The following is a 12,785-nucleotide window of genomic DNA, read 5'->3' as shown; positions in this document are numbered from 1 at the left end:
TTCAATTCCCGCCTCGGTGGCTCTTGGACTCAATCTCCCCGGACCTGATAATTCTCGCCTCGGTGCTTAGTCTAATCATGGGTCCCACTCTGTGACTCTGGGCAATAGCTTGCTTAATCTCCACAACGGCCCCAGCAGCGCTTGGATGCCTGGGGGTGCCCAGGAGTGGACATTTCAAAGGAAAGCCAGGAAGGGTTCCACAGCTGTATGAATACAGCGCTACGAGACCTCAGGGTAGAAGTGCGCTATATAAATACAAACACAAATTATATTTACTTTTGCACCGTTTGAATGAAGTCCGGGAAAAAGGAGAGTCGCATTCTCAAATTTCAATGGTGCTCCGGTTCGTGCCACCTGAAGGATCACATCTCTGTCCCAAAAGTTCAGAACTCTAGCGATCATAGGACGGGGAGGAGCCCCTGGTCTATGTCTACCTCCCCGGACTCTGTGGGCACGTTCGACCGTAAAGAAATTACTAATACCCTTAGGTTTGAGATGTTTGAGAATGAGATTTTCCACGAATAAATCAGGAGTTTGTCCTTCTGACTTCTCTGGCAACCCCAGTATACGAAGGTTGTTGCGCCGTACCCTTCCTTCATAATCATCGAGCTTGCGGTCAGCGAGAACCCTTGAGGCTTAAGATCACGCACCTCTTGCTGCAACAAGTTCACATCGTCTATGAGGCTGGCTGCTTTAACTTTTAGCAATTTTTTCATTTCTATCTTTATTTCGATCACTTGGACCATAAAAGATGTACATCAAAGATTAAAAACAATCATGAGTAATCCATTTTCATAAAACAAAAATTATAAAAGTCATTGGAATTGTCATCTTATAGTACTGATTCAAAGTGCTGGTGCAAGATAAGAATCAGACTGGTAATTACTTTTTAAAAATCACATTTGTTATAATTGGTTAAATCAGTTGCAGTCCCTTCTAATTTATAATGATCTATGCATTGAATTTTTATAGTGCCTGTACCTGATCCATATCAGAGTTCAGGATATGACGAGTACGCTTATGCCAAATCGATGTTAGGAATTTAGCTACCGCGAATACAATCGGAGGTGATAAATCTGTCTTAAGTATTCTGTAAGCTGTAATGCAATGCCTAAAGTCTAAGTTTCTGAGAAGAGGAACAAGCCAATGCTTCCTAAATTTTGGATAGGCGTTGCAGAAGAATAAAACATGTAATTCATTTTCCAGCTGGTATGAACATGCGGGGCATTGCTTGGTAGAGGAGGGCTGAGACCAAGTACTTGTAAGTGCTCTAAGAGGAAGGGTACCATACCTCCACTGCAAAAATAACTTCCTGGTCAAGACAGGGCAAATTCCATCAAGGACCTGTTCCAAGTGTTAGGAGTCTTTAAATTGTATGAATGAGTTTGTTAAAGACCCCAACCGCGTATTCCCTAGTAAGGTATTAAGTTTTAGATCGTAGTAATCCTTTGATAAACGTTTGCGTGAGACCTTACTGCAAGCATTTTCAGGGTCTAGCCATAGTTCTGGCTTTCCCAAACTTTCACATGTCTTTTTTATGTATTTTAACCAGGGAGTATTCGTCATGTTTGTTAAGCTTAAAATCTCTTTCAGCTCCATCCTGTAAATCAGGAGCTCTGGAGTAGTCCAGAGTCGTCGCCCACCCGTATGGGCTCCGTACCTCCTGACGATCTTCCAGAGTCGTCGCCAGAATGTTAGTGGTTTTAAGCCCAATTCCTCTTCAATCGATCTAAGGCCCAAGTCAAGTCTAAGACGAAGAAGCGGGGTGCTTGAAGGTAGGGCTGCCAATTGCCTGATGAACTTATTTTCTGTGGTCGTCAAGTTTTGGCCGGATGTGTGCCCCCACAATTCCCCTCCATGTGTGACTGCCCCCCTCGCCTTCATTTTGTAAATTTCGAGCAGTGGACCGAGGGGTTTAAAAGTCTATCTATTTATTATCCTGGAGATACCACCCGTTAACTGCACCAATTTAAGATTGGCCTTTGTTCGATGTGTATCCCAGGTCATGTTTTGGTTGATAGTCACCCCCAGATACTCGAATGTATAGACCCTCTCTAACCTCGTTGTACCTATGGTTGGGTTGGTGCGAGTTGTGGGTGGGGGCTGAAAATCATGAATTTAGTCTTCAGGGCATTAATCTCCAGCCCCCTCTCCCCACAAAATGCCACAAAACCATCCAGGACACGTTGTATCCCCATCGGGGATTTTGACAGCAGCAGGGTGTCGTCCGCAAACATGATTGCGGGCACCCAGCTGCCGTTGAGCCTTGGACCATCTAGATCATTGATCCTAGTCAGATGGGCGATTACCCCGTTGACAAAGAGGCAGAACAGGGTAAGTGCAAGGACACAACCCTGTCTCACCCCTCTGTCAACGGGGAATCTCGCTGAAAGCAACCCGTTCCTGCCACACCTGACCCGTGCAAAGTTTTCTTGATGAAGTCTCATCAATATATTCAAGAGATCAAGTGGAATGCCCAACTCCAATAGCACGGACCACAGTTTAGGTCTGGGCACCAAATCGAAGGAGGCACGCAAGTCTACGAAGACTGTGTATAGGCTTCCGCCCTCGACTGATACAGTTTTCAAAAATAGCAAGTTAAGACGGAAAATCTGATCCGTTGTTGAGGTTTTCTTTCTGAATCCTGGGCTCAGAATGGAAAACTCTTCAATCCAATCTTGGAGGCGATCTAATATCAGTCTCTCGAATAGCTTTTGTGATACATCAATGAGGTTGATGGGCCTGTAGTTGGCTGGTAGCAGAGGTGATCCCTTCTTAAATATGGGAACAATCTCTGCGCCCAGCTAAGTACAGGGCACCTCCATGCCCCTCAGGACGGCGTTGAAGATCGTCAGGAGGTACGGAGCCCATACGTCTGGCTCTTGTTTGAAAAGATCTCCGGGAAGCACATCCAGGCCAGCAGCTTTGCCAGATGCCAGCCTAGAAATTGCAACCCGCACCTCTTCCTCGGTGAAAAGATCCCTGTGGGGCAGTGGGTCAGCTAAGGCCCCATCTGTGTCCAAATTAGCTCCCGTCTAGCGATTTGACTTTCTCACTTACTTTTGTGAGGTCCGCTCTTATCAGCCCCATCTCAACTGTGACGGTATTGAGTTTATTGTCCAAGGCCTCCATCTTCTGGCCCAGGGATGTCTGAACTCCAGCGATGGCCGCCATGAAATCTGCCAACGTTGGCTCGCAGCCAGTAGGAGCCTCCTCCCCCCCCCCGCCACCACCACGAAGCCCTTTTTCGAATCCATTTGGGACCCTTAAGGTAGAGTGTAGCGATCCAATTTGTTGGACTGGATGTTTCTGGCACCTCTAGTGCACTTAGGCTGGGATTTATCTGAGTCGGCCCTTGCCTCCATATCGCCTTCCAATAATGCGTGCTTCTTCTCCACCCCTGTCGTTAGTCGCGTTACTCCGCCTGCTCCAGTTATCAAACAAAGGGCTGACTCCAGCCTCAATGCACTCGCCCCCACCAGGCCGAATCCAGTCGCCAATCTAGGTCACTCACTTTAGACTGTCCGACTCCCGGGGATGTGTAGCATTACCCAGGTGCGCTGCACCGCTTCAGTTTCTCCCCCACAGGTAAGAGTCGTGCCACAAAGAAAGTGCTGCGACTAGTACCCCCCACCTGGGAAAACATCACTGACCAGCCGGCATTTCCCACATCTCTCCCGGGCGGTTCTTCGCCTCATATATAATTCAGTTCCTCACCACTCTCCTCTGCTACATCCGCTGGGACCCAGGCGTCTCTTACTCCGGGTGGGTCCCGGGGTCTCCCTCCGCAGTGTTCCTCCGCCTCAGATCACACGCAGAATACTAGCAAGGGGAAGCACCGCTATCGTTCCGTCAGCGTGGTCCTCCTCAACGCCTCCAGCAGCAATTATCTCCCCATGTGCCACACAGTCTATGCCCACCAGAGCCATGCCGCCATTCAGTGCCCCAAGGCAGGGTCGCCGCATTGCCCAGCGCCCAGTTCCCCCAGGCGTACTATGAAGAATGGACGGTGGGGAGCAGGCACACTCAAATTCTCAGGAGGAAGAGGGGGAGAAGGCAACCCCCACCCACGTGTGGGTCCAATCCTCATGGCACAATCACAGCGCCCTCCGGGCAACCCCTAGGCTCCAATCCACCGGGGCTCCCACTGGCAGAATAATCAGTCAGATCTGGGGGGCAGATCCGTGTCCATGCCCCCCCGCCTCGGTCCAGCCGACGCAATATCGCTGCGGGGGCCCGCCGCACACCTCAGGACATCGGCGGCCCACTACGTGATTGGGCCGATCCCACCCGGCCCGCGGCGGCCGATGTTGTTGCCCTGGCGAGCGGCCGCTTCACCACGCATGGCCCCGGCTTTGCTACGAAGTAGGCCGCGGTCCCAGCGACAACGTTTCTCTGCCGCAGGAGCTCGCAGCTCCCTCACAAGGGGGTACGTTTGGGGCTCAAGATGGTGACCAGGATAAGAGTCAGGTGAGGAGGGCCTAAGCGGTCATCTCGGTCACTGACGTGGCTCTCTGTTTACAATTTTGAAATTTACTTTAATTTTTCTTTTCAGTTGGTTGTAATTGACTGTACTAAGTGTGACTTCATTAGTGTGTAAGATTCATGTTGCACACTGTGTGTATGTTTACTTGGCGCCTAAGGAAGTTAAGAGACTAGATATGTCCGCTTTTTGTTGCTTAGTTTATTAGGACCTAAATACAGCGTTGTTACAAGATGGCACGCAATGAGTTTCCCAGACTCGTTTAGTCAGTTTTTGCTGATGACACCCTAAACTCCTGAGACGCACTTTAGTCAGTTTCTTCTGTTGACCTCATTAGGACTGGTATCTAACGACCGTTCAAGATGACACGATTGCGAAACGTCGTAGTTACATGAGGAGTTCTCTTCTTACGGATCGGACTGTTCAGGGTAAAGCTGCTACGTTATGTTTTGATTTGATGTTAGGATGTCTTTACAGTTACTTTTGTCCAGATTAGGATAATATATCACGCTTTTTTGGAATATATTGGGCATTTGGACACACTTGTTTACTTTATGTTTAGACTGACGAATATATTGACTAGTGACACTAGGACTAAATTAATTTAGCGTGTTATATTACAGGATATCATTTACATGACATTGTGGGAGTTTACATATTGGACATGAGTTTATACTTGATGTTGCCAGACTAATTGCCGTAGTTGGTAAGTTGGCCTGGAGTGTGATACTCCTATGATTTTGCTTGTGTGCACTGGCTTTTTTTTTGGCTTTTTCTAGTTTTATTTTTTTTATATATAGCATAATTTCTGATTTTCTTGTCACCCACAAGGTGTTTTTTGAGGCATCACTCTCGGTGTACCTGGTTTGACCTTCTCTACCCTGCCTTATTGCTTTCTTTCCGCTTTTCTTTGAATGGATCCTACATTGATGTTACTTTCTGGCTTCTGCTTTGTTTCTGTAACAAACAGATTATAATTGTATTGATAATTGTTGGTGTGGTTATGTCGGTTATAATTTGGGCTTACCTGTTTATTTTTAGCCCTGAGAAAGTCAGTGGATACTTCCACATAGATGAAACACGTGTTGGCTAAAGTTGTTTTGCTGATGACCGAAGTAACTATTATTGTACAGAACTTGGAATAAACGAGATCAAAGAAGACTTCTACGAAAAAAACTGTGGACTTATTAATTCATTTAGGACTTTGTTGCTCAGGATATTGAATCTTAAAGTGTTGTACATGTGTAGACTGCTGTCTATATAGTTGGCAACGTTGGGTGGTCGTTAACCAATAGCCTTTGAGCACTTTTCATTTGAAGATATGTTTACTGCAGGACGTTTTCATGACTTAGCGCATACCATACCCATCCACTCATCCTTTTGCTTTCTTAATACCATTGTTGGCTCAGTCTTATTGCCTTCCTAAAAACCTATCTGAGCAGTTGTTTACAGACACATACAGTAAAACCTGCTCTTTCCAGGATTTTACTACGGAAAAGTAATTGTGAAACAGGTGTGTTGGTTGAGGACACTTCAGGATCCAGCCATGTCTTTTTTTAATGTTTTTAACTGGTGGTATTACTACCACAGTTTTAGGTATATCTGGAACAAAACCTTCCCTTAGGGGTGAATTTACAGTCACTATTAACCAGCTGGGATCTTTTTTGTAACTATTCTTTTTATAGTTTCACTGGCAATGGATCTGTGATAAAGATTAGATTGCTTCAGTAATATAATAGCTGTGTAAACTCTTCAAACCAAGGACTATTGCCAAGAATCCACCCATCATCTCCGGCTTTAGTTGCCACCGCAGCCAAGGATACCTGAATAGTATCTGGGTTTGTGCGCGGGACGTCTAACTAACTTCATAATTACTCAAAAATGCCCGAGATAGATTTGGCGCTTGTAAATGTTTCTCTGAATAATAATTATCTTTCTCCCGTTCAGTTGCTTTTTGTATGCTTTGTTAGCCCTTATACATTCTCCTTTAATACCTGGGTCGTATTTTTGCCTCCATTTCCGTTCGAGAAATCTAAGTGAAAGTCTTCATCATTCTTAAATCTACTGTATACCAGCTTTCTTGGTGATTAGTACGTTTTTTAAATTAAAACCCATCACCAGCCTGCACCCACTCTGTGGGCGGCCCACGACCCACAGGGAATCGCATATACCCAGCACTGGACGCATAGAATAGGTGCCATACACACAGACCTGATGGAGAGCCTGTGGAATTGGACATTAGAGGAAGAGAAAAGCCCATCCCTATGGGTCGGTAAGCCATGGCTCTACGCACCCAGACTCCCTGGCCCACTTAAAACAGACACCGGTGGTCCGAGATCACAGTCCCCCATGAGCCATAGCGAGTAGGACCCTGCAATCCCCCAGTGAGAAGCAGAGGCAGCGCGTACTAGAAGAGCTTGTGCTGTATAACAAGTACACACCCTGCTAGTGATAGAACCCCAGAGAAAATGGGCATATCCTCCCGGAGGAAAGAGCAAAACCAAAAGGAGTCGAGCTCGACTCCAACTGTGGAGATAGATGCAACATCAACAGCAAGACCTGCAGGCGACCCCACACTGCAAGCCATATCTGCGTCCGAGAAGCTTTGGAAATTAAAATTGACACAATTGGCACTAACCTTAATTTGCTCAAGGGCGATCATAAGAAACTGGCAGACAAAGTGACCAATAATGAGCATTTAGCAGCTGATCTCCCACCGACTAGGAGTATGATGCAAAACCGCTTACAAATCATGGAAACTGAAGTGCGGACATTGGAGAACAGAGTGGACGATTCCGAAAGTCGCTCATGCCGCAACAACGTCCGAGTAGTGGGCCTGCTGAAGAAAATTGAAGGCACTAATGCAGTACAATATATGGAACAATGGCTGCACACAGAAGTAGCCCCTTGAGGCCTGTCTGCATTCTTTGCTCTTTAAAGAGCACACTGAGTCCTGGACACACCTCCCCAGCCTGGTGCCCCTCCGCGACCAATAGTGGCGAGACTCCGTTACTACAAGGGCCGGGATAGCATTTTGACGAAGGCGAGCAAGACAAAGAGATAAAGGTGAACAATGCTACTGTGTGCATTTTCACCTACTGTTCCAGGGAGGTCCAGAGATGAGTGTCCTACAAAAGGTCAAATAGAAACTGCTGCAACTGGACCTCCAATACGCAATGCTCTTCCCAGCGAAGCTAAGAGTAGTGACTCTAAATGGGGTGCAGTTTTTCCAATCCTGGCAGGTAGCCGAGGACTGGCTGGAGGCCCAAAATGGACCAAAGTCCAACATAGATGGCAACGGCCACGCAAGAGCTCCAGAAGCAAACGACGACACCAGAGCCTGGCTGCCCCTTCTCATGCTGAGGCTCAGCTAGGACGTCTGAGAGCAATGGAGGTCGTGGCCCAAATAAGTGGAAGACAAGCGAGTCCGGAGACCCTGGAACAGGGATCCCAGACTCTGAATAAGACCCTAAATCCAATGCATCTGAGAGCTCAAGCATAGAGATGCCCAAGGTCATGGCAGACATCATATGACACACTGTTAAAGAGCTGGGGGGAGGCTGTGTCTTTACATACCGATATACTGCTCTTCTACATAACTAGCGATATGTCCTGAACAACCATCTTACGCAGTGCCTCCTGTCCATACTTAAACAAGCTAGATGAGGGCCTGGTCACTCAAGGGTGTCGCAAGCCACCCCAGGTCATGATACTGAGCACTGTGGAAGCACTTCAACAAACATTACTGGAGACTAATGCGTTTGGTTGGGTCCTACTTCGCTGATTGTCCTGGGGAGGGTGAGATGGGGCTGTTTGATGTTTTTGATGTTGGGCGAATCCCACATGTAGGATATACAAACTTATTCAGAACACATTGAGGGGGTGTACAAGACCATACACGGAGCGATGCGAGAAGCCTCTTGCTGCACTGAGAATTTCTGTGGCTGGTCGCTTAGCTTATAAGTACCTGATGTAGAATGTTAGGAGTATGCAGTCAGTGGCGAAGTGATACAAGGCATTCTTACGTACACAGGAGGTGGGTACACATTGTGTTTCTGCAGGAAACACACCTCACCGACAAGAGGGGCCAAACGCTCAGGCAACAATGGAGAGGTCAGACATATTTTACTACATACTCTGCATATGCCAGAGGATCCTTTTATGGATTCGAGCAGGAGTTTCATTCCAATACATAGACACCATAGTAGACACTGAAAGGCAGATATGTAGTAGTGCGGGGTCGATTGGAGGGAAAAGAGTTAACAATGGTAGATATAGATATATATCTATATATATATATATATATATATATATATATATATATATATATATATATATATATATATACATACACGCTCCAAATGTAGATCAGGGTGCATTCTCTGCAAACTTATCACGACGACTGGCTCCATTACTAATGACAGCAATTATCAGACACACAGTGACTTTCACTGTGTGTCTGATAATCTTAGATCGATCTCACCCTCCCTTAAGGAATTCCCAGACAGTCCGCACAGCCAAAATATTTACACATTGGCAACAGCAATGGGACCTAGTAGTCTCCTGGAGACTACAGAACCCACAGGGACGAGACTATTCCTTTTTCTCTGGTCTCAATGAAGTCCATGTCCGCCTAGATCTTTTCCTTTCCACTCCTGACATACATAGTCTGATTGTCGCTATTGAATACCTGTCCTGCACTATCTCAGATCATAATCTGGTACTGTTACAGTTGGGATGGGCGAATCATAGGCCTTCAATACTTACATGCAGGCTTAAACCCGAATCGCTGGAGGACCAGGTCTTCCGCAAAACTAATAGGACCAAAATGACCTAATATTTTGCAGGAAACACTGGAACGGCATCTCCCCCCAAATAGAATGGGATGCCTTTAAGACAGTGGCACATGGTTACTGCACAGTCAAATTCAAAGAAGTTAGACTGACACTGCTGAGAGATGTAGAAACGGCTGAAGGCCACCTAAGAGACATGGAGAGTTAGAGGCTGGGCTGCCCCAAGTTCCAAACTGATCTCCTATCAGCCAAGGAAGAAGTAGCGACACAAGAGCTGCGATACTTTGATTATAAGAATTACACAGACAGGACACACGCCGAGCGGGACAAATTGGGTTCTTTATTAGCATGGCTAGCAAAACCATATAAGAGGGGTTCACCCATTCTGGATATAGAAGACGAAGAGGGTTGCACACAGGAAGGGATCAAGGATATATTTGCTGGCTACTACCCAGTCCTGTACGCTAGCTCCCCCACACAAGACTTGCAGGAAACGCGGGAGTGCCTGGCCAGAGCAAGAAGCAGGTGCACTGGGAGGAGATATTACAACACATGAGATAGCTGCCACCATTAAGCACATTGCGCACAGCAAACCCCGGACACGGACGGGTTCCCAGCAGTTATATGCTATATATTTCCGCTGAGCTAACATCTCAACTTAAAAAGATTTATTTGATGGCAGGAGATGCTGCCGTATAAAATTTTCAGTTTTACATTTTGCCTCTCTATTTACAATTTATAAATCCATTAATATTATTTATTTCTCTAAGAAGTTGCGGATCTCAAGGGGTCTCCGGAACACGGTTTAAGAATGCTGTTGCAAAATATGTTGAGTTGAACATGAGCCCAGGGAAGTAGTTAGATATTACTGAATTGTAAACATCTACTTTGATTGGCCTGCCTCTCTTCTGCTGTGCATGGTGTATTGCATGATTGATAAATTAACGTGTTGTTTAAATGCCTTATCTATTGCATAATGTAACAGCGAATTGTTTGTTTAGCTTATATGTTTTGGTCCTATGAAAGACAAAAACCAGAAAATAAAGTTTAAAAAAAAAACTGTTTGGTTATGTTTTTAAAAAAGAAGAGTCCGTTATTTTGTGCTCTGTGATTTTCTAACAAAATGTCTTTAAATCTAGATCCAATATTGGAGCACAGTGACGAGAGAGCCCACATCGTTGGATTGTCTGGCAGCTCAGGATCACTAAAAAGATGCTAAAGATTTTGTAACTTGGGACTAAAGTAACAGTCGAGCATCTGTATAAGTAGCACTTCACTGTGTGAAGTTGTAGTTGGAGCCAAAAAGAGTTTCTTCTTATGAAGTAAATTTCACAGAAGTGATTTCTTTCTTCTCAACGCTGGGTATTTCTTCTGGCTATACTCACTTGAATCTATATACCTCAGCTGAAGCCTTGTAAAGTAACTCAGTGCTCCAAACCCAAGTTTGTAAAAATGTGTTATTCTGAAGGTTATAACCTCTTAGAAATTTGACACTATTTCTATAAAGAGGTGGTCAACTTTAGTTTTCTCCAAAAGGTACTTTTTTGCATGCCGCTTTCTGTTCTAAATTATACATCTTGAGAATGGGCAGCAATAAACGAATATATGCTAGTTTTCACTCGTTACAGTCATCAGTGTTAAAAAGAACGGACAAGAAGACTGACTCTGGTAACAAACGTACTTGCACTAAATGCATTTTGGTCCGTGTACAGAAAAGCCATTTTGTACTTTCATGTTTTTACTGTGGGATACCTGGAAGTCAAAAAGTAATCAAAAACAAAATATTGTGATTTCTAGATAAGCAATTACTATACACATCCTGCTTTCTGACCACAGTTCTATGGGTAAATTAAGAGCAGTAACTTTATAGTTTCGTTCCACAAAGACTGCAGCCTGGCTTACAAGAGTGGGACATAATTGTAAATAAAAACGCAAAAACGTGTGTAAATTATTTTATTTATTTCTGTAATTTAACTTTTATATTCAAAGCTCGTCTTTCACAGTTCAATAAAACAGTTTTGTTAATGTGAAATTAATTTGTCACTTTAAACTGTTGTATAGTGAACGGGAACAACTGTAAAATCAGTTTAAACAAAATAAAGAATATTTGTGTTAAATGCACTCTAAGATGCCATACATTCAGATCGTATTATACAGCTTTGCTATGCCTATAATCATGTACTAAAAATTGCAGTTTTGGTTTTTCCATTATAGACAAAACGTTGTGTGCTTTTTTTTTTATAAAACATTGGCAACTCAAATAGCGTTTTAGTGCAGTATTGGCTCTAGGGAAAACAATACTGTGCAGTGTACTTTGTCAAATGGCAGTAACTTCAAAAGCAGAGGGGCTCGTTGTTTGTCCACGAAAACGTTTTCACTCTACCTGGAAAAACTAATTTGTGTCTTCTACCTCGTTTTTGTGACCATTTCCGTAGCCTTTGTGGTCATTTGAGTCTTTAATACAAAATGCTCTTGATACAGCTTCATTTCTCGAGATTCGTGGAGTTATTTTCCCACATCGTGGAAGTACAAATTGGCACATATGCATAACAAGACGATGCAGAATGAAATATAGTAAATCAGATTTCTAAATTTAGGTTCCAGGTCTCCTTGTCGATACCAGAATATCTGCATGTGGGAGAAAAAACGGCTAGAATTAGAGACTACAAACTGCACGTAAAAAAAAGATCACAGTTTTACAATCATTCACTTCCTTCCCAATAATCGGGTTAGTTACTTTTTCTTAAATTAGTTTTTTTCCCCAATTAGTATGTTCATTCAGCAAGGCTAAGACCTAGAATGGAAATACAATAACCGGCTCTCAAATGAAGAACTACAGGACCATACCTTGTCGTCTGTAATTAAATTTACACACGTACATTTAATTTCAGAGTGCTTTAAAAATATTCTAATCCTGGAATTATGCCAGTAATAGTGGAAGCGCACGGATAAATTACTCACCTGAAAGTTATTTAGTACTTACTCTGGTACGGTCTGTACTAGTCTCGGGTGTGGATGAATCAGTAAACATCTTTTATGACAGAATTTCCTTAGGAACTAACACACACCACATATACCCTGCCACGGCCCGATGCTGCTCCAAAATACCACTAACAAAGCTAGTGTGGTGAATGAAATACTGACAGAAAGCAGAGACTTTCAGTTTTAGGCAAATCATGTATTCACATTCATAATGCCGCTTTGAGATGGGCCGCTTAGCTTCACACAGCAACAATGCATATAGATCACATAAGCACAAATGACCTGGCTCTCCAGAGAAATTACGAAGATACTTACCTTCAGTTACACTCTCTCTGCAGATTCCTCACTTTAGAATATCTCCCAGATGCCAGATTGGATCTGCAGATTTGTTCACAACAGTGTTCCCACGTGCCGCTGTTTGGTATCGTGCAACTCCGCTTTGTCCCCCACACCACTGCCCTTGGAGTGAGCAAAACTGCATACAAGCATCACTTCTGTGCACCGGTGACCGCTCTTTACCCTTTCCG

At 44.4% G+C, this 12,785-nt stretch overlaps 2 protein-coding genes across 4 annotated transcripts in view; one reads left to right on the top strand and one right to left on the bottom strand.

Moving 5' to 3' along the window:
* The window catches only part of DMTF1 (cyclin D binding myb like transcription factor 1), a 482,730-nt gene extending 471,333 nt beyond the window's left edge, over window positions 1–11,397 (top strand). For all 3 annotated transcript variants that reach the window (XM_086919720.1, XM_086919718.1, XM_086919723.1), the window contains one exon: window positions 10,416–11,397. In XM_086919720.1, coding sequence (XP_086775846.1) covers window positions 10,416–10,495 — 80 coding nt within the window. In that variant the 3' untranslated portion in view covers window positions 10,496–11,397. The remainder of the gene's footprint in view (window positions 1–10,415) is intronic.
* The window catches only part of TMEM243 (transmembrane protein 243), a 237,280-nt gene continuing 235,710 nt past the window's right edge, over window positions 11,216–12,785 (bottom strand). Inside the window, exon 5 of the mRNA XM_086919729.1 lies at window positions 11,216–11,904. Coding sequence (XP_086775855.1) covers window positions 11,782–11,904 — 123 coding nt within the window. The 3' untranslated portion in view covers window positions 11,216–11,781. The remainder of the gene's footprint in view (window positions 11,905–12,785) is intronic.

The sequence above is a fragment of the Lissotriton vulgaris genome, chromosome 1_1 (genome assembly GCF_964263255.1).
Source record: "Lissotriton vulgaris chromosome 1_1, aLisVul1.2, whole genome shotgun sequence".
NCBI lineage: Eukaryota > Metazoa > Chordata > Amphibia > Caudata > Salamandridae > Lissotriton > Lissotriton vulgaris.
The sequence above is the reverse complement of the archived record's forward strand: the minus strand, read 5'-3'. Positions and strand labels throughout refer to the sequence as shown.